The sequence below is a fragment of the Oncorhynchus nerka genome, linkage group LG28 (genome assembly GCF_034236695.1).
Source record: "Oncorhynchus nerka isolate Pitt River linkage group LG28, Oner_Uvic_2.0, whole genome shotgun sequence".
Classification (NCBI taxonomy): Eukaryota; Metazoa; Chordata; class Actinopteri; order Salmoniformes; family Salmonidae; genus Oncorhynchus; species Oncorhynchus nerka.
The window spans coordinates 42934451-42956074 of NC_088423.1; the positions used below are offsets into that span (position 1 = coordinate 42934451).

At 43.7% G+C, this 21624-nt stretch overlaps 1 protein-coding gene across 1 annotated transcript; it reads left to right on the forward strand.

The window, feature by feature from the left end:
• Nucleotides 1-5735: 5735 nt before the first annotated feature.
• Nucleotides 5736-21417, forward strand: LOC115113241 (rap1 GTPase-GDP dissociation stimulator 1-like). The gene is made up of 14 exons (XM_029640681.2): nucleotides 5736-6064; nucleotides 8029-8133; nucleotides 9841-9963; nucleotides 11065-11190; nucleotides 11432-11560; nucleotides 11763-11888; nucleotides 12038-12181; nucleotides 15410-15541; nucleotides 15769-15903; nucleotides 16204-16329; nucleotides 18362-18501; nucleotides 18634-18760; nucleotides 19539-19667; nucleotides 19811-21417. The coding sequence occupies exons 1-14, from the start codon at nucleotides 6052-6054 to the stop codon at nucleotides 19936-19938; spliced, it is 1683 nt and encodes a 560-aa protein (XP_029496541.1). The 5' UTR covers nucleotides 5736-6051; the 3' UTR covers nucleotides 19939-21417.
• The last annotated feature ends 207 nt before the right edge of the window (nucleotides 21418-21624 follow it).

Sequence of the window (21624 nt, forward strand, 5' to 3'; positions counted from 1 at the left end):
GAGATAGGAGAACCTTCCAGAAGGACAACCATCTCTGCAGCACTCCACTAACATTTATTATGCTAACATTTTAACATTTGTAGCACAAATCCTATTCCGGTCATGGGACCGATATAAGCATTTTTCGCGCATATTTTAAAAATAATTTTAATTGGTGAGCTTCACAGTCAATTTCAGAAACCTTTTGGATGATTTGGACATGCTGGACGAAAAATACTAATATCGATAATTGACTTGAATGAGATTTGTGCCACAAATGCTAGAACATAGTATTTGGAAACTAAACCAGCATGGATTGCTGTCATGCCTTGTTCATAGACTGGTGAAAGAAACTTTAATAAAGATTTGAAATTGACAGCCCATCTGCCTACGCAGACTACTCTTCATAATGATGATCAAAAGATTGGGTATTACAGTAAGCCTATAACCAAGCCAACTATAATGGGTATGAGGTAGGGAGGGATGTAATTGATGTTGGTCAAGATTGACATTAGCCTAATCTATTTGAATGTTGAAAATGTAAACCATAATGTTGATTCGATCAAAGTAGGTAGGCTAATCAATATGTAGAAGTTATGCTTTGCTTATTGGTTATGTGGCACAGAAACCTGTTGGTGGAAGATGCGTTACGTATATTTTATGTAACTATAAATATAGCATTAAAATGTGCCCAGCTCGTTGATTACCCCCGTGATCTTGCTTTAAAACGGAATCATTTTCTCTACGCCTTATGGCAAAATGTGGAAAATTTCAGGAAATGCATTTTCTTTTTTAAATTAAAAAATATTTTTCAGGAGGAAGGCCACCAAAATGTTTTGCCTGTGAGATGGGGCCCCCAACAAAAATGTGCTTAGGTGTCATTGAAAATGCATCATAGTCTAATCCACAGTTTCACCTGTTATCTTCTATATTTAATAGCTGTTGTCAACACTAGCCATATGGCCAAGTAACTTTAATGAGCTACACAATCAGTTTCAGACACTTTGAAATGATTTGGGCATGAAAGATGCCACAACGTTCTTTGCCATACTGTCCTTCCGAGTGATTGAAAATAAAGAAAGAAAGAAAGAAAGAAGAGAGACCAAGTGAGATACAAAATATAAATATATATATATAAATAAACATAACATTTATATATATTTTTTTTTTTTAAATACTAAATATAAAAGCTAAAATCTTGATAATAATAATAGATCTTAGTAACAACACTCTGAATACTTATGGAAATAAGGTATTTCTGTTTTTATTTTAATACATTTGCAAACATTTCTAAAAACCTGTTTTCCCTTTGTCATTATGGGGTGTTTTGTGTAGATGGATGAGGAAAAAATGTCATTTAATCCATTTTAGAATAATGCTGTTATGTAACACGATGTGGGAAAAGTCAAGGGGTCTGAATACTTTCCAAATGCATCTCTAGCTTAAACTGACAGATTGTTTTAATATGTTAATTCGATTGACGCACAGGAATTGAATGAATGTAGGGTGTTATAATCTAATTGACAATGTTCCAGCTCCAATGATACAGATGATTTAATGCAAGTCTGGCTCAGCTGTCTGATTAATATATTGAACTATGAGTACCTCTGCTGTTCTTTCTCCTTCAGGATGTTCGTATACTTATAATGAGAGATGTTCTACACATGTAGATGAAAGAAACCCCCTATTCATTTAAATTGTTACTGTGCTGCACAGTTAATGAGAATTCATGCCTCAAGAGATTGCCCTCACCTCCGTTGCCTGTGTCAGAGTGGGCGGGTTTTACACTCTAAATAGTGAGGAGTTATGGAATATTGGATGTAAGTGGAGAGGTGGGGGAGAGTGAAGAAGCAGGAAACCAGCATGAAACTGAATTATCATGAAGGAGAGAGGAGTGAATTAATGGATTCTCCATGGGTAGGATTCATGACGCTTAAGGATTTGAGGATCAGAGTTTAAGCAGGCCTAGAGGAAGGGGGCAGTGCACTGTCAGAGATTTAAAAGTCATTTGCAAGGGGCAATGATGGGTCACAGAAAATCCACAGTAAAATAACCTTTCCAAAATTAAGTCTATTTTTGTCCAAAGTCTATTTTTTGCACCTATACAAGTTCTGTCTTTGTTTTACAGTTGAATACTGACTCTAACACTGTACAGGGTAGATGTTTAGCACATGGGACCAGACCAGGCAAACAGATTCACAGAACTACTGCAGAAATGGATGTTTTTCCACATTGTAGCAAGCTTTTTTTTCAAGGAAAATCAAAACAGGATCATGTGTGTTATTATAAGCCATATGAGAGCTTTGGGATTTGAGTCTGAGCGTAGATATCTCAGGCTTTGAGAGTTTTGGCATAATGGTCCAGGATGGCTTTGAGGAATTCATCAGTATGTGTCAAATCTCTCTGATTGATCAGTTTACAGCTTCATCTGGCAAAACAACACACAGTGGCGGCATCTATAAAAGCGAGCTTGAAGTAGTTATCTAAGAGCCTCTGGCACTGTAAAATCTCTACACTCCACATGAGAGCAAATTAAGAAAAGTGAGAGAGCACATGTGTGTCTAGATGTGTGCCGTGTATCTTCACTCTGGATCTTTCATTTTGTATTTTTGCCCCAGGTCAAGGGGTGCGCGTCTCCCTCCATATAGTCTTTAAATATGCAGTTGTGAGTGTACTGTAGGGTCATCATTATGCTTCAAATGATTTGCATGACGTGGGTACTCTCCAGGGGATGGAGGGGATCCCTGTGTGTTTGTGCTGTTCAATATTTGATGAGGGCGTAAGGTCTGGGAGCTGTCTCAGCTGGCACAGGGGGTAACGTCCCTGACCCCCCCCCATAGAGCCTTGGTCCACCGCCCCAGCTGTCAGAGAGAAAGAGCGAGAGAGAGAGAGAGAGAGAGAGAGAGAGAGAGAAGAACCCCACACCCACTGATAAACGTATCAATTTTTTAAACCTTTAGGGTACTTATTAGATTGCCAAACATTTTACTTGAATGTCCCTCTTATGTCCTATACGACTCCACAGATAATAGTTTTTATTTGAATAAATGTTATCATTTAGTTGGTAGTTATTTTGAGGAGGCTGTAGTAAAATCACACTGCGTCATGACAGGCCCCTTGGGCAGTTGAACAGGGAAATGCATGAGCACGTACAGTATCTCCAATGTCACTGCTGAGGGTAAAAGACAGACAGAAACAAAACAGGTTTTCTGAGTGGGTGGGAGGGATGGAATGAGGAGAAAACAGAGAAACAGGGAGGGAGGGAAGGAAGGAAGGAGGGTGGGAGAGAGTGAAAAAAAGAGAGCACAGAATGTGACTGCGTACTGTCTAGGTTTGAAGATGGATGTCTGGGAGACTGAATTGATTAGTTGTGGACAAGGCCATTAGCTAATGAAGGCTGTCTGGGGAAGACAACAGCACCTCTCCCAGAAATTACCTTCCTTCCCTCACAACTGGATTCATGTGGCAGGTGGAGGGAGGGAGGGGGAGGGAGTGAGTGAGTGAGGGAGGGAGGGAGGGAGGGAGGGAGGAGGAGGGAGGGAGGGAGGGAGGGCACTGCTGACAGCACTACAGCATCCACTATCATTGCCACATACCATACGTAAAGGCTGTGAAATAGATTCATTCAGTCTGGACCAGATGTGGTTCTCTGATGCAAGAACTACAACATGAACTACAGCCCTACTTCACAGACATTTACATAAGGGAATTTAGAGAATGCCTGATGCATTGATTTTGACATAATCCGGAAAGGCACAATGAACCACAAAGCTGCCCTTATGCTCTTGTGCATTAGTGTGAATAATGTCTCTGTTATAAGTCATGACATGTGGAAGGAACCTGTGTGAATACGAATCCGTGCTTCTCCGCCGTGAGAGCTCATACACTTCAGAAGGGCTCCTGGAGTCTTCTCTTAACATACCCCAGAGGCTGATCTTAAACTTGCTCTGTCCATGAAACAGTTATCTGAACTGTAACTCCAATCAGATTGGTAGGTCATTTGGTTACGTGTTGTCTCTGTGGCAGGTGCACTCAAAGAAAACACTCCTCATGCTGTGAATAAAAGTCAATGGTTTTGTTGCGTCAGTCTAACTAAATATGATTCCCTGTGTATGTATGGAGCATTTAACATACAACGATGCACTTAGCCATATAATTCCCTTTAACTGAGTCTGGGATGGACGTATCACTGAGTAAGATCTATCTCTCTAATAACTCTGAAGCCTTACCATAGGTCGGACTCTATGAGGCTAAATCGTCCCTCAGTGGCCAGGAACCCAGCTAACATGACCTTCTGGGCCCTATTCAGACCCTCTAATACATTAGGCTGACTTGTCTGGGGGGGAAATCCCTGTTAAATTGTGTCGGAGCAACCGTCTTTGAGGCCAAGCTGGTCAGAGAGACTTAGGTTTCCTTACATTCTCCGTGCTTCTCCTATGATTGTCCTGTGATAACATGTCTTGTCGGGTCATGAAGGATTTCGTTCATGGGGTTAGAAGCAGATAGCCATTTTGAAAGCCAATAAGAGGGCAACTATTTACAGACTTACTTACTTAGTCCTCTTCATCCCGAGTGGGACATGACTCATATACAAAGAATAGGCCTTGATATTTTGTCCACATTATTAGTATTGAGTGGAGGGATCAAACACGACACTAAAGCTTTGGACGTTTGGCGTTGTCATTTTTGCATGACAGTTTTTCAGTAGATAGCGTAACTGTCACGAATAGTGATAAAAGGGCTGAATTAATTATGTTCCATTGTCTGACCGGTATCTGCATTTCCAGATGGTGATGAATTGGCAGCACAAGGATGTAAGTTGGAGAAACAAAATTGAATCACCAACCTTGGGGGAAGAAACTGTCTTAAACTGCCACCTGCTGTTCAAAACCAAGGCAGCAGAAATGGAACTATCCATGTGTCTCTAAGCTGGACTTCTCTTTAACGTCCTCTGTTGGTGACTTCTATACACAACCATGGACATGGTAATGAAATTATTATTGGTATCAATTTGGTGTTAACACTGCCCACATAGAGGTTTGTGATCTACCAGTATTGATCAACTCGCTCACAGAGCCTCTTAATCTGCCCAAGAATTTCCTGGCACCACTACAGTAATAGGTTCTATCTGGATTTGTAATACTTTACATTACGTTTCACCGGTGTGGCTTCATTTAGCTACTTCTTATGAAATGAAGGTCTCACGCTCTGCTGGCCCAGTAAGTCTTATTGATAGGAAGGAAATATGATGTAATAAGAGGTAATAAGATGATGTCGTATACTAGTGATAGTCCTATCACAGTAGCCTCTGTGTTGTAGTTTATATTGCATTATGACCTTTATTTAGCCATATTTTTTTTATTTGTTGTTATTGTTCCTTTTTAAAGTAATCTTTAAAGGTTTACAGGGAGGCTGGACCAGGAAAGGGAATCCATTTTTGCGTCATTGTTGTGGCTTCTTGTATTTCAGTCTCAGTGTCTCCTAGGAGCTAATAGTCGACTGATGAGCTTTGGAGAGATTTAGGATTTAGAGCGTATTAGAAAGGGAGCGAGAAGGAGGGCTGGAGGGAGATAGAGAGAGCATGGAAGGGAGTGAGAGAGAGAGAGAGAGAGAAAGAGAGAGAGAGAGAGAGAGAGAGAGAGAGAGAGAGCGAAAGAGAGAAAGAGAGAGAAAGAGAGGCAGAAGGGCGGGTGGGGGAGGGATTGTGTGAGAGAGAACTAGAAGGAGAAAGACAAGAGAGAATTAAAAAACAGAGGCAGGGAGTGAGTGGTACAGAGAAGAGAGACAGTGTCTACTGTGTTTGAGACAGAGGGAAATAAAGACAGAGAGGGAGAGGGAGAGAGGGAGAGGGAGAGAGAACGCAAGCGCAGTGACTGAAGACAGGGCACGCCTGGCCTGAAGCAGGGCTGCTGCTCTCTCATTACTGAGTCAAACACACATACTCACACACACACACACACACACACACACATACAGACATACACACACATACAGTATCGGCAGAGGAAGGAAGCCAGAGAGCCGGGATAAAATCCCAGGGAGACAGTAGTGAGCGCCTGCCGACCTGCAGCCATGGCCGACGTGGGTGAGTAGAAAAACCCTTTCTGAAAACCTCCGTTACAGCGTGTGCCAATGAGTGAGTATAGCAGTGGAGGCATTGCCAATATTTGGAGCAGGGGATGTACAGTGCAGTGGGAATCAACAAGGATGTAGCTCAGATTCCAAGACACAATCAGCCTGTCTATTTTAGTTCCCTGTCTTGTGTTTAAAGGTCATAGTAATATGTGCTGACATTACAGGCCCAGGTAAACATTGTGGGACAGAGACAGGGCACAGCGGGATGTCTCTGAAGCAACCCTGGAAGACAGGGAGAGGAGGGGAGAAAGAGAGAGAGAGATGGGAGGGCTGGAGATACCTAAAGGAAGCACCTCGTTTGTGGTATGTCAGTGGTAATAAGGACCATGGGGTGGGCCTATATCTATATCAGTGGAACAGATTAACACTCTGCTGTACGCAGCATTTCCCTAGACTCTCACACATATGCACACACGCACTCATGCACACACACTATGAATGACAAACGGAAACTGTAAAATTGGGATCTGTGTGGTACTTGACTCTGTGTATTTACTAGGTATCGCTGTAACGATACCAGTATTGTCATGTTTTTTCCATGGCAAAAATAAAAACACGAAGCAGACCAAAGTCTTTTGGTCCTTTAAAAACCTGCTGTATGTAAAATATTGTGTGCTCTAGCTTGGAAATTAAATAAATGGGACTCTGGATGATTGTTTCCAAGATTAGGGCTGTTTTACGAAATAAGTTTCCTTGCCACGATAATGACGAGTATTGCGATTCTGGTATCGTTCCGGGCCTATATCTAACCCTGATAGCCCCCTACTGTAGGTTCTATTTTCCCACTGCTTACCAGGGATTAGCCAAGGTGATTACTCTCTGTCTGTGGCTCTGCTTGGAAAGTATGTGTTGACGACACAGCACAGAGGACAGCTAACTGTCACACCCACACATTGACTAAGCTCTGCTTTACTCTCTCTTACTCTCTGCGCTCAAGTCAAGGGTTCTCTGCTCTTTTTTGTTCATATCGCTTTATTTTCAGATAGGTTCAATGAAGTTGTAAAGTAATTTATATATATAATTTATATATATAATTTATTTATATATATATATATATATATATATATATATATATAAGTAATGTATATACTGTATGATAACTCTTTCATTTGTCTGTATGGAGGAAGACCAATGGAGAGCCTGAACGGGGAGACCGCCCCCCAAACACTCATGCACTCACACACGCACACAGTGTCCCCTGTCACAACAACATCATCAAGCAGAAAAGTGTGGGATGTGACAAGACAGCGTCACGCACCAAGCAGTCAGATATTTGCTAGCTGGAGGGGACAGAGGCATGTTGCGGAAATAATGTACGCACACACATTCCCCACTTCTCTCCCTTCTACTCCTAGCCTCTGGCATGGGGGATACCGTTGCCAGCCACCCCTTCGCTGTCTCTGATGTATAATCCATGATGCAACTTGACCTCTTTGCCTGTGTATTCGTATATTCATATCACTCTGGTCCTATACTCTATGTGCCAATGTGTTTGGCTGAGATTAATTGCACCAACATTAACAAGTGCAATACATTTGACATGTATGTGCATTGGTAAGCCACTATGAGATTGGAAGATCCTGAAGGTTCATGAGGAGTTGCAGTGTTGATGTTTATACAGCATCAGGGTGTACGGTTACCAGCATGTATTATTTGTACAGGAATATTTTGTTGTATATGTGAGCAAGGTAGTTGATCTGCAGGAGGATATGACTGATACATGATGTGTCTCTCTTCCTGTGTGTGTGTGTGTGTGTGTGTGTGTGTGTGTGTGTGTGTGTGTGTGTGTGTGTGTGTGTGTGTGTGTGTGTGTGTGTGTGTGTGTGTGTGTGTGTGTGTGTGTGTGTGTGTGTGTGTGCGCACGCTTGGTGCATGTGTGTGTGTATGTGTGTGTTGTGTCTGTATATGTTGCAGACTCCCTGACTGAGGCACTGAATGCCATCAGTGTGAGCACAGAGTTGGTAGAGCAGGAGCTTAAGCCTCATCTGGACACCCTGCTGGCTATACTACTAGAGAAGAGTGAGTCTACACACACATTTGCAGTAGACACTGACCTCTGATTCATCAATCTCACTCTTGCCTGTTCCCATCAGTCAGCTTTTATGGCATTGCTTTGGCCATGGCAAGCAAGGCCATAGCTTCTAGAAACTATAGTAGCAATGTGGATCTATCGTCTCAGCTTAAATTATCTCAACGTTATTCATCAGGTTGTTTTGGAATCTGTCCTTCTCGCCTTTTTTGAGTTACTGGGTTGAGGCGCAAAGTTTCTCTTTTTTTCAGATTTTGGATGCCTGTCGTGGTCTTAGCCCAAATCTCCAGCTTTTAAAAGACTGCTTCAATGTGAGAGTGTTGCAGGAGTGTTCAGAACACCTCGGCTGTTTCTCCTCTGTATCCAACCTGGACTCAGGGGTAGACTTAAGATAGTAAACATAAATCCAGGACACTCCATTTCGTATGATATGTTACGTTTCGTATGGTATGTATTAATTTGTGGACATCCATCATCAATTTCCTATGATGTGTTATAAATTACAATTCGTATGATATGTTACGAATTGCAATTCGTACAATATGTAATGAATAAAAATGTGTACACTAGGTTAAGAATTTACTAAATGTATATGTTATGAATTTCAATTTGTTGTAACTAACGTTAGCTAGGGGTTAGGGTTAACGTTAGATTAAAGTGTAAGGTTAGGATTAGTGGAAGGGTTTGTTAACATGCTAATTAGTTGCAAAGTGGCAAAAAAAAAGTAGTAAGTAAATGCAAAGTTGATAATTAGCTAAAATGCTAAAGTTGTCCGTGGTGAGATTCGAACACGCAACCTTTGGGTTGATAGACGTTTGCAATATTCGCCTACCCATCCACCCCGACCAACCACCCTACTTTTGTTTTGCCTTAACCTTTGGTCTTATGTAACCATACCAAACGTAACATATCATACTAACTTGAGTGTCCTGTATGTACTTTTACTATGTCATGTCTAGTCTATGAGACCAGGCTAAAACATCACAGTGCTGTGGGGGGGGGGGTGGAGAGAAAGAATGAACGGAAGGAAGTGTGATAGGGACAGTTCAGGTTATTCTCCAGCTCTCTCTCTCTCTCTGCTCCAGCAAATATCCAGTTTATCTGAAGTTGCACTGTGCACTGGCAGCTAAATTTGGTTCCCCTCAAAAACGGGCAAGGGGACGTTACCATAGCAGCGCAGCGTAGCCTGACAACCTGACCTGCCTCCTTGGCTGTTGTGTCATTCTTTGAAAGGGGAAATGCTAATATCAGGTCTTCCTCTGTGTCTATTGCACGTTGCTGCTTTAATGACAATGAATCTGCCTCCCAAGCTCAACAGAGGAGGATTCTATTTTAGTTTCTCTCTCTGGTCTCCTGACATTACAGAGGGGTTAGAGTCACTGTTAATCAGAAACAGGAGTAGAAAGAGGATGGCCGAAGACAACCTCTGCACCCAGTGATCCTGATCAATCTCAACACAGAGAAGATTGACAGGAAATTGAATTATATCTACTGCTGTGACACTTACAGTACATTAGCAAGAGTTTTGTGTCAGAACTAATTTCTGGTTGACAATTAGCAAGTTGTCTATAGGTCAATAAAGATATTTATGTTACTATGGAGCCAATGGTAATTTTCCATCCTCAGCTATATTCCATTCTATTCTATATCCATACCCAGGGGTAGTTGCCATATAAGTATGTGTTATCTGTCCCCAGAGAAGGGTGCCGCAGTGGAGATTGCCTCCAGTGGTATTGTTCCCATCCTGGCCCAGTCCCTCGGGAAGAAGAGTCTCCTCACCAAACAGGTGGCACTGGTGGTGGCAGAAATGGCCAGGGAAGGTGAGATTAGATGCCACCCTACTACTGTAGACAAAGGGACAGATGGTATGGGGCATGAATACCAATCTGCAACCTGGACTCAGGGGTAAACGTAACATAGTAAATGAGAATCCAGAAAACTCTAATTAGTATGATACTGTATGTTAGGTTTGGTATGGTATGCATTAATTTGTCGATGTCCATCATCCATTTTGTATGATATGTTACGAATTACAATTCATATGATATGATATAAATTGTAATTTGTACAATAGTTACGGATTTGCAATACGTATGATATGTTACAAATTCCAATTTGTTGTGGCTAACATTAGCTAGGTGGCTAGGTGGCTAACGCTAACGTTAGGGGTTAGGGTTAAGGTTAGAGTTAAGGTTAGAGTTGGGAGTTGGGAGTTAGATTAAAGGGTTAAGGTTAGGCTTAGCTAACATGCTAAGTAGCTAAAATGCTGAAGTTGTCCGCGATGAGATTAGAAGACGCAACCTTTGGGTTGCTAGACGTTTGCGTTGTACACCCACCCCGACCAACAACGCTACTTTAGTTTTTGCCTTAAGTAACCTTCTGTTTTATGTAACCATACCAAACATAACATATCATACTAATTTTAGTGTCACCGTTTTTCATTTACTGTGTTACGTCTAGTCTGAGACCAGCCTGCAATCTGAGTTTAATGCAGAGAACCAAGGCCTTAATCACTACTACTCTGACTCATACTGTGTCAGAAAGACTCACTGATTAAAACTAAATAAGTTGATTTTGCTATGGATGTTGACACATTTGATGTTGACACATTCTAACTTCATGTAGATGCTACTGGATCGATGCATAATATCTGTTAATGATGTGCCCTGTCCTTCTTTCACTATACATTGTTATTTATTCTATGCATTATTCTGTGCTATGCTTAAAGCACCTCTGCCACTCAGTTATTTGCATTCAGTACTAACCACCCCCTAAACCAAAAATGAGGGGGTGGTTTTGGTTATCACTCACTGACAGTGCCTAGAGTACTTTTCATTTACATCTGCCAAGATCCAGTCCAATGCCATAGGCTCACTGTGGGTAGAATCAGAGGTTGATGAAATTCTGTCCCTGTGTTAAAGCGGCCGTGAGGGACACGTGCATTGAGGCAGGGCTAGTGAAGGTTCTGGTGCCCCTGCTGAACAGTGCAGATGAGGAACTGCTGCTCCACACTGGAAGAGCCATCGGACGCATCTGCTTCGACAACAGTGAGTGAGACTGACTCTAGCAGGCCGGGGCCTGGCTTTACCTGCAGTGACAGGATGAATTGTACCATATTAATTCAATTAATTCTGTAATCTTAGCACGCAATGCTTGTCCTGGTGGATTTCGTGTGTGTGGATGTGTGTACCTCCACCTCTCTATGTCTATTTATCTCAGTCTCAATCCATTAGACTTTCCCTCCTTCTTTCCCTTTCCCTCTATTCTCTCTCCTCCTCCCTCTCTCAGCGGCCCAGCAGGATCAGCTGGTGCAGAGTGGGGTGATCCCCAGGCTGGTGGCCATCATGAGGGAGTATCCAGAGAATGACCCACTGGTCAACGTGTGTCTGCTGGCCCTCTGTAACCTGGCCGACATGGGTGAGGACCACCAGAGGAACTTTAGAGGGTCACAGAGACGAGGAATGACTCATTTGTTTTGGTGACTTTACACTGTATACTGACTTGAACCAGTTGATATTGTGTTCCTCACATCTTATCTGTGAATGATAATTGTTTCATAACTGAAAGACCTGGTTAGATAAAGGTTTAGACAAAAACTTTTGGCCTCTGATCCCTGCAGACACAGCGCGGGAGGCGCTGGTAGAGGTGGGCGTGGCAGAGGTGCTGACAGCCCAGCTGAAACGGGCTCCTGACGCAGAGAGAAGACACATCATACTGGAGGTTCTGGGATCCCTGGGAGAGAGTGGTGAGTCTGGACAAGGGCCTGAAATGTAATTTATACAGAGACACGCGAGATGAAATAGGCTGTATGGGGTTTAATGCTTTTCACATGAAGGGTTGAATGAATGAATGTGTGCTCAGACTAACACACCCCTCCTGTGCTGCTGTTGTCAGACGTGCTAAAGCTGCAGTTTGTGGAGTCGGGGGTGCCTAAGGCTCTGTCTGAGATGATTCGAGGTCTACAGGGTGGCTCTGACCCCCATGATCTCTGCAGCATCAAGATCGGCTCCAACCTCATCGTGTCTCTCCTGCTGGGAGGTAAGGAACTCAACCTGACCTGGAGGCACCAGAAACCCTTTACTATCCTCCCCTTCAACCTAACCCTCTGTGTCCATGCCTCACTCACACACACACACCATTTCACTGTCTATCAGCTCACATCTCTCACGACTCAGAATATGACTCAGATGCAGACACAGGAGGTGGATGGTTCGGTTCTCAAAATATTTTTCATGACAAAAGGGCAGGCAGAGGTTCGTAGTCCAAAGCAGAGTCTAAAAGGGACATAGCGGCAGGCAGGCTCAGGGTCAGGGCAGGCAGAAAGGTCAGAACCGGGAAGACTAATAAGCAAGAACAAGAGAGAAGGTAACACACGGAAAACATGCTGGGACATTTGAAGAGACAAGATGAGACAAGGCGAACTGGAAACAGGAGACAAAGGGCTGTGAGACAAAGGTTTAATCCTAGACCCATGGAAAGTGGGATGTATACAGAGGGTACGGAGCAATAGAAGACAAACAGCAGAGGGAAAGGTTTTCCAGACTCCACCCGTAGGGGCAATCACTGGAGGACAGCCATACCCTCTATCTGGGCCGATAGCGGTGAGATGGGGTCCGGTGGCGATCCTCCTGTCGCCGATACCTAGAGGTGGTCTTAAGAAGAGTGGGCCAGGCTCTCTTCCAGGTACGCGACAGCTGACCTATTCCTCTTTCTCAGGGAAGAGCACGAGCTGGTAACCCAAGGAATGCTCGAAGGGCGAGAGTCCAGTGGCCGAGCAGGGAAGGGAGTTGCTGGTGTACTCCAGGTGGTGGGGTTGACAGAGACGAGGCAACGAAGAGTAGTCTACAGGTCCTGATTGGCTCGCTCCGATTGGCCGTTGGACTGAGGATAAAAACCGGAGGACAAGCTGGCCGATGACCCAATGAGGGTGCAGAATGCCTTCCAGAACCTGGACGAGAACTTAGGACTCCGTTCGGAGACAATGTCGACCCGGAAGTCTATGGATCCGGGAAGACATGCTGCACCATAAACTGGGCTGTCTCCTTGGCTGAGGGTAACTTGGGAAGTGTAATGAAATGTGCAGTTTTGGAAAACCTATCTACCACAGTGGGGTTGCCATCTGACGGAGGGAGACCGGTGACAAAGTCCAGGGATATATGGGACCAGGGGCAATGAGGAACAGGGTGTGGTTGAAGGAGGCCAGCCAGAGCGATGGCCCGAGTGGCATAGGCAAGGTGCAATAGATGGTATAAAATACTGTACTGTACATGTGATATGAGTAATGTAAGATATGTAAACATTATTTAAGTGGCATTATTTAAAGTGACATTGTTTAAAGTGACTAGTGATCCATTTATTAAAGTGGCCAGTGATTGGGTCTCAATGTAGGCAGCAGCCTCTCTGAGTTAGTGATTGCTGTTTAGCAGTATGACGGCCTTGAGATAGAAGCTGTTTTTGTCTGTGATGTGTACTCATAAGAACTTAAAACTTTCCACCTTCTCCACTGCTGTCTCGTCGATGTGGATAGGGGGGTGCTCCCTCTGCTGTTTGCTGATGTCCACAATCATCTCCTTTGTTTTGTTGTCGTTGAGTGAGAGGTTGATTTCCTGACCACACTCCGAGTGCCCTAACCTCCTCCCTGTAGGCTGTCCCGTCGTTGTTGGTAATCAAGCCCACTACTGTTGTGTCGTCTGCAAACTTGATGATTGAGTTGGAGGCGTGCATGGCCACACAGTCATGGGTGAACAGGGAGTACAGGAAAGGGCTGAGAACGCACCCTTGTGGGGCCCCAGTGTTGAGGGTCAGCAAAGTGGAGATGTTGTTTCCTACCTTTACCACCTGGGGGCGGCCCGTCAGAAAGTCCAGGACCCAATTGCACAGGGCGGGGTTGAGACCCAGGGCTTCCAGCTTGATGATGAGCTTGGAGGGTATTATGGTGTTGAATGCATGCTGAGCTGTAGTCAATGAACAGCATTCTTACATAGGTATATTATTTTTGTCCAGATGGGATAGGGCAGTGTGCAGTGTGATGGCGATTGCGTCGTCTGTGGACCTGTTGGGGCGGTATGCAAACTGAAGTGCGTCTAGGTTGGCCGGTAAGGTGTAGGTGATATGAGCCTTGACTAGCCTCTCAAAGCACTTCATGATGACAGAAGTGAGTGCCTCAGGGCGATAGTCATTTAGTTCTGTTATCTTTGCCTTCTTGGGTACAGGAACAATGGTAGGCATCTTGAAGCATGTGGGGACAACAGACTGGGATAGAGGGTGATTGAATATGCCCGTAAACACACCAGCCAGCTGGTCTGCGTATGCTCTGAGGACGCAGCTAGGGATGCTGACTGGGCCAGCAGCCTTTTGAGGGTTAACAGAGCTATCCTCAAAGCGGGCAAAGGAGGTGTTTAGTTTGTCTGGAAGCGTGACGTCAGTGTCCGTGATGTGGCTGGTTTTCTTTTTGTAGTCTGGGATTTCCTGTAGACCCTGCTGCGACTCCACCTTGTCCGTGTACCAGCATTTTGCTTGTTTGATTGCCTTGCGGAGGGAATAACTACACTGTTGATATTCAGCCATATTCCCAGACCTCTTTCCATGGTTCGCGCTTTCAGTTTTGCGCGAATGCAGCCATTCATCCAGGGTTTCTGGTTAGGGTAGGTTTTAATAGTCACAGTGGGTACAACATCTCCAATGTACTTCTTTATAAACTCACTCACCGAATCAGCGTATAGGTCGATGTTGCACTTCACTCATGCACTTCACTCCGAAATGGCTTGCATCAATCTCGGTTAGCATGGCCTCTATCTCCACTTTAGTGAAAAATAATCCTCCTGTGTGGCTGGCCATCCTTCCCCCGTAGGTACATTTGCCATTTGACTTGCACGTTCATCGTCTGCACATCTGTCACTCCAGTGTTTAAATTGCTAAATTGTAATTATTTCGCCACCATGGCCTATTTATTGCCTTACCTCCCTTAACTTACTTCATTTGCACACACTGTACATAGACTTTTTTTCTATTGTGTTATTGACTGTATGTTTGTTTATTCCATGTGTAACTCTGTGTTGTTGTTTGTGTCGCACTGCTTTGCTTTATCTTGGCCAGGTCGCAGTTGTAAATGAGAACTTGTTCACAACTAGCCTACCTGGTTTAAATAAAGGTGAAATAAATACAATTTAAATTATAAATGAAATATTGATCACAAAAAATGTATAGTTGGTGGTTGACTAGTCTGATGTGCTGCCTTTCCCTGTGTGCTGTGTTTTGGTGCATTAGATGAGTCCATGCAGAAGTGTTTCGGCGAGGGCACAGGGGTGGTGTACCAGGACGTGCTCTCCTGGCTGCAGTCCTCCAACACTCAGCTGCAGCTGTCTGGAGCCCTGGCCATCGCCAATTTTGCCAGGAACGGTAAGATGGCAAAATGCCTTCAGATTGACTTATCTGCATTGTCTGATTTGGTTTTGACATGAGAATGGATTCTCCCCCGTCTCTGATGTTCTAAGCCCCTGTCAATCTTCATATTTGATTACCTTATCACCTCTTTCTCTCTTTGTATCTTTTCTCTGTCTCTTCTCATCAATTACTGTCTCTTCTCTACCCTCTCTCTATCGACCTTCCTCTCTCAACCTTCTCAGACAGTAACTGTGTGAAGATGTTGGAGTTGGGGGTGGTTCCTCATATCCTGACCCTGCTAGAGCAACATGTGGATGAAGGCGATGTGTCCGTCCAGCATGCCGGACTGAGCGCTCTCAGAAACCTGGCCATCCCAGGTGCATATTAGGATGGATAACCACATACACACATGCATGTGCGCGCACACACACACACACACACACACACACACACACACACACACACACACACACACACACACACACACACACACACACACACACACACACACACACACACACACACACACACACACACACACACATACTGACCCCACTGACCCCACCACTGAATTACAAACTGACACCATGAAATGAATCACTAATGGTATTCTCTTGTAAGCTCTTCTCAGGACTGTCAGCTCTGACCTTTGATCCCTCTTCTCCCTGGTGTTTCAGCCACTAATAAGGTGAGGATGCTGAAGGACGGGGTGACAGAGAGAATCAGGACCTTGCTGCGCTCTGACATGCCCCCAGTGCAGTTCAAACTGCTGGGCACCCTGCGCATGATGGTGGATGGCCAAGGTGACTGGAAAAGGTGTATGGTGGAGGAGGGGTGTGTGCTCAGTGTAGATGTGTGGGTTATACTGTATCTGATTAAGCTAAAATCATAAAGGCATGATGCATTTAGCCGGTATAGAGGTAATTATACGGTAGCAGCCAAACATATTGGGACCCTTGCACTTTCTTTAAAAAAATCCCTATTTCTTTTAAAATATGTAGAAATTTGAGGAAAAATATATATATTTTTCAACATTGCACAACCAATTTATTTTCGTGAAACTTAAAGGTGCTACACAAATGATTTGCAAAAATCTTTGCGTTATAATTTCAGAAAATGTTGATAATATATCTGGCACCAACAGTGGAATGATAATGTTTCAGAGTATTATTTACCTGCCAGTGTTATGATTGGCTGTGATTTTTGCCTATTGATTTTTCCCGCCCGAGTGGATTCTGTTGATAAACTAGGAAAACTGTTCTTTCTGGCTGGTTTATCTAGTGGAACTCGCACTCATTTCCTGGCTGTAAAATTCTTCAGTTTATGTGAGAAAACAATAGTGTAGGGAGTCATTGTACCGTCTATTTTCAATATTTTCACAAATTTAGTTTTTACAGCTATTTGAAGCTGATGGACCTTTCTGTCTTGGTTCATCAGCTTCAAACAGAGGTTTTGGTCCACCAGCTTCAAACAGCTGTAAAAACACTATTTTTTGTTAGTGAAAATATATTTCACAGTGATTTAGATGGTACAATGATATATGTTATGGACATTTGTCTGAAAATACGATGCTAAAATTCAACAAAAAAAACTTATATGTAGCACCGTTACTTTTACCATTTTAATCACGAAAATAGAAACAAATGGCATTGACAAAATGTTTGGCACCCGGATCAAGTACTTGGTTGCACAGCCTTTGGCCAAGATAACTGCAGACAAACACTTCTTGTAGCCATCAATGAGCTGCACCTTTCTACTGGCAATTTGCCCTACTCTTCAACTACTCCAATTCTTTAAAGTTTGAGATGTGCCTTCCACCAACTGTTTTCAGATCTCTCCATAGATTTTTGATGGGATTCAAATCTGGATTCATCGTTGGCCACTCCAGAACTGTGCAACGTTTCTTCTTGAACCATATCTGGGTGTTTTTGTTTTCACGTGTGTTTTGGGATTCTTCTCCTGCTGGAAGAACCACAACCCTCAAGAGACACAGTTTTTGGACACTGGGTTGAACGCTGCACTCCAAGACACCTTGCACACATTCAAGGCCCCTAGTGCCAGAGGCAGCAAAGCAACCACACAGCATTATCAAACCTCAAGGACAGACCTTTTTCAATTTCAAAGTATTTTTTGAACAAGTAGGGAATTGTAAGAAAAGTGCAAGCGTGCAAATACACGTGGCTGCAACTGTATGTGGTGGGAGTCATTTTAGTTGTGATCAATGTGCGAAAAAGGGCTGTTGTTCCCACAACCAACCACCTGTAATTGATAGTTAATTCAGCTCCATTAGATGTTGTAATGTTATACTATGTCCAACGGCACTGTTGGAATCACAGCCTATTTACACTGTCTGTGGGAGTTCTCAGCACCAAACAATAGAGTAAATGCCAAGCCGCCACAGGCTCTGCTATGACCTGTCACGGTAAATTGCAGGGTACTGTGGCTCCCCTTGATTACTGGAGTCTACTGAGGTAATACACTAGTCTAAAGGGAGTCACCACTCTTGAGTCTGCTTTCTCACTCCTGCTCTCTTTACTCACTAGCCTCAATCTTGACTCTCTGTTTCTTTGCCCGTCTCTGTGGTTCTCTTTCTACCTTCTGCAATCCCCTTTCCCTTGACACTTTCTAATGTCCTCACCCTCTCTGATCCTTTCTGTTCTTTATTTTCCTGCCTTCTCTTTTTTGTCTCTCTCCTCTATATCCCTCTCATTCAATCATCCCTTTCTACCCAACATATTTCTCTCATCTCTACTCTCTCTCTTATCTCAATCTCTCACACCCGCTCTCTATCTCCGACTCTCTCTTCCTCCGCTCCTTCCTTTCGACCTCTGTCAGAGGAGGCAGCTACGGTGCTGGGCAAAGATGAGGTTCTCTTGGCGAGGGTCATGGAGTGGTGTGAGGCAAGGGACCATGCAGGGGTCAGGGGAGAGGCAAACCGCCTCCTGGCTGCCCTTATTAGACACAGTCGTGCTCCGGTGAGACACACACACATGCGCGTGCACACACACACATACCCACACACACACACGCACGCACACAAACCATACATACAGTACGTAATCCCCATCTCTTCTAGAGGCTGATTCTCTCCCTCCTGACTTTGACAGGAAGTCATCAACGCTGTAACCAAAGCAGATGGGGTGCGTCACCTCATCTCTATGGCAACCAGTGAACACGTCATCATGCAGAATGAAGCCCTGGTTGCCCTGGCGATTGCATCTGCCATTGACATTGGTGAGGGATTTTTCTATCCTTTGAGAGCATTCAGAGGGAAAGACCAATACATCTAAACCTACCATTTGGACTAGCATAATATAACTAGATACAGGTTTACTGACAGTAACCAAAACTAATACACTGAGTATACAAAACATGAAGACATAGACTGACCAGGTGAATCCAGGTGAAAACTATGATCCCTTATTGATGTCACTTGTAAAAATCCACTTCAATCAGTGTAGATGAAGGGGAGGAGACAGGTTAAAGAAGGATTTTTAAGCCTTGAGACAATTGAGACATGGATTGTGTATATGTGCCATTCAGAGTGTGAGTGAGCAAGACAGAAGATTTAAGTGCCTTTAAACGGGGTATGGTAGTAAGTGCCAGGTGCACCGGTTTGTGTCAAGAACTGCACCGCTGCAGGGTTTTTCACGCTCAACAGTTTCCTGTGTGTATCAAGAATGGTCCACCACCCAAAATACACTCAGCCAACTTGACACAACCTTGTCGAGTCCATGCCCCGACGAATTGAGGCTGTTCTCAGGGCAAAAGGGGGGTGTTCTGAGGGCAATATTAGGAAGGTGTTCCTAAAGTTTGGTATACTAAGTGTATATTTGTAATAATGTCAGTATATATTATATCAGTATGTAATAATATACTGCTAATGTAATAATATCAGCTCATATTTTACAATGGCGAATTACTGTAAGCTTATTCTAGTTTATACTAATTCCCCCTCTTTGTGTGTGTGTGTGTGTGTGTGTGTGTGCGTGTGTGTCCTGCTGTTCTCCAGACTCCATGCAGGAATCCTTCCAGGAGGCAGAGCTCTTGCCTACACTGCAGAAGATGCTGGAAGACCCAGTGGGGGCAGTGGAGGTCAAGTTCAGCGCCCTAGGCCTCATCTGTAGCCTGGCCAACTCCAGTAGGTACCACACACACACACACACACACACACACACACACACACACACACACACACACACACACACACACACACACACACACACACACACACACACACATATATACGCATGTCCTCTCTCTACTTCTTTCTCACTCTCTCAGGCATGATGAAGGAAGAAATGGAATCTCTAAACCTGAAGGAGACGCTAACCAAGCTCTCTGGTCACTCCAGCACCAAGCTAGCCACACAGGCCGACACAGTGCTGGCCATGCTCTCTGAAACGAACTAGACTGTCCTGACCGGACCACTGCCCTGGCCAATGTGATCATAGACTCTCCGCACCACGTGCCACCACAATCACCCCTACTACCGTGACCACACCATCCTACCCATCAACCGCACTTCACCAGAGAACAACCCATCCCTCGCTCTGAAAGGGGAAAAGAGGTGGAGGGTTTGAAAATACATATTGACAGTCTTCCAAAGCTGGGTTTTCATTCACCTGGCCTATGGAGAACACAGTTGGACAGAGATATACAAGGACTGATCAACCCAATCTGACAGAGAGGTAACAAGGTGATTGCCGATGTTCGAAGCACAAGCTGAATGAGCCAACCCATGTAAAACGCACACGAATCACAACATCCCCGGTTCACTCATCATGACCATCTGTAGAAAGAGTGTTTACTGTATGTGTGAAATAGCTATTCTAATCAGTACACCAATCAGTTGAATGTACACTATGTAGATTTCCTGTAGGGATCAGTGTATATTGTCAAAGGAAATGTTTGCGTATGTATGCGCCATAGAGTTAACGATGGCTACTATTCATAGCATCTAATGTGTTAACCCTCAATGGAAAACATAAAACTAACATCTGACACTGTTTATCAATGTGATGTTCTATATATGCTCTGTATTGACCAATGTATATGGATGTAAATGTTCCAAGAATATGACCATGCCTGTCTCTTCTCTGTGGATCTCGTATAGTGAGATTCTCTTGGCAATATCTACAGTGTACAGGACAAGAAAAGCATTCAAAGTCAATATCTCAATCATGATCTTTTACCAAAGTACATTCTAATTGTTAAAACTGTGCGCGAGGAAGTAAGAAATCTAATCTGATTAACAATTGTGTGAGGCGTTTGGAGTTTATTCCAAAGTATTCTTTGATTGTCATCCAGTTACCAGGAAGATAACAGTAACTGTAGACCTAAGAGGTTTTTATCCCATGTTGTCAGAGGGAAGATCTCCAGACATTTATCCCCCCCCAAAAAATTCCCACTGACACATCTAGCTCAGTCCTAGTTATCTAAGAGCCCGGGTGGGTGGGCACTGGGCAGGGTAATAATTACAGAGCTGTGAGAGTGTCAGGCAGCTTTCCCACTGGGTGCCAGCTCCAACATTCTGATGAAAAGAGATCAATATGTTGTGTGAATGCTGGGGCAGCAAAGGGCTCGTGATGAAGGGAGCTTTAATGTTGCACTCAGAGCCCCGCTGATTCATCCAACTCCTTTTAAGACCAATTTGTTAAGGTGTCTAGAGCCCAACGGAGACTGGCTGGCTATTTCAAAAGCATTTACATAGTGAATATCAACTAAAAACAGCCCTCCGTCCCTCTGTCTGCCCTTAATAGTACCTAATAGGCTACTCAATGGGAGCTGAGTTGTTGTTATTGAATTTATCTTTGAAATATAACTATTTTGATGTTTTAAAAAGGGTGGCTTACAGAAACAACTGGAAATAAAATAAAAATATGAATGGCCATGGCCTGTGACTCTTTTTTTATATATTTGTTTTTTATATGAATGACTGTGGGTGTGTTTCAGTTCTCTAAAAGACTTCCTGTCCTTGTCTCCTTTCCTTCGTCTGCACTGATCTGAAAACATAGGACAGGTGAAAAAACTGGAGGAGGGCTGCTGGTCTTTTTTCCCCCTACAATTCAATACTGGGTCTGCTGTCTACTTGTCAT

Coding starts and splice junctions, on each gene's coding strand:
- LOC115113241 (XM_029640681.2), top strand. Junction 8,134..9,840: donor GGCTATACTACTAGAGAAGA/GTGAGTCTACAC, acceptor ATCTGTCCCCAG/AGAAGGGTGCCGCAGTGGAG. Junction 11,561..11,762: donor CTGTAACCTGGCCGACATGG/GTGAGGACCACC, acceptor TGATCCCTGCAG/ACACAGCGCGGGAGGCGCTG.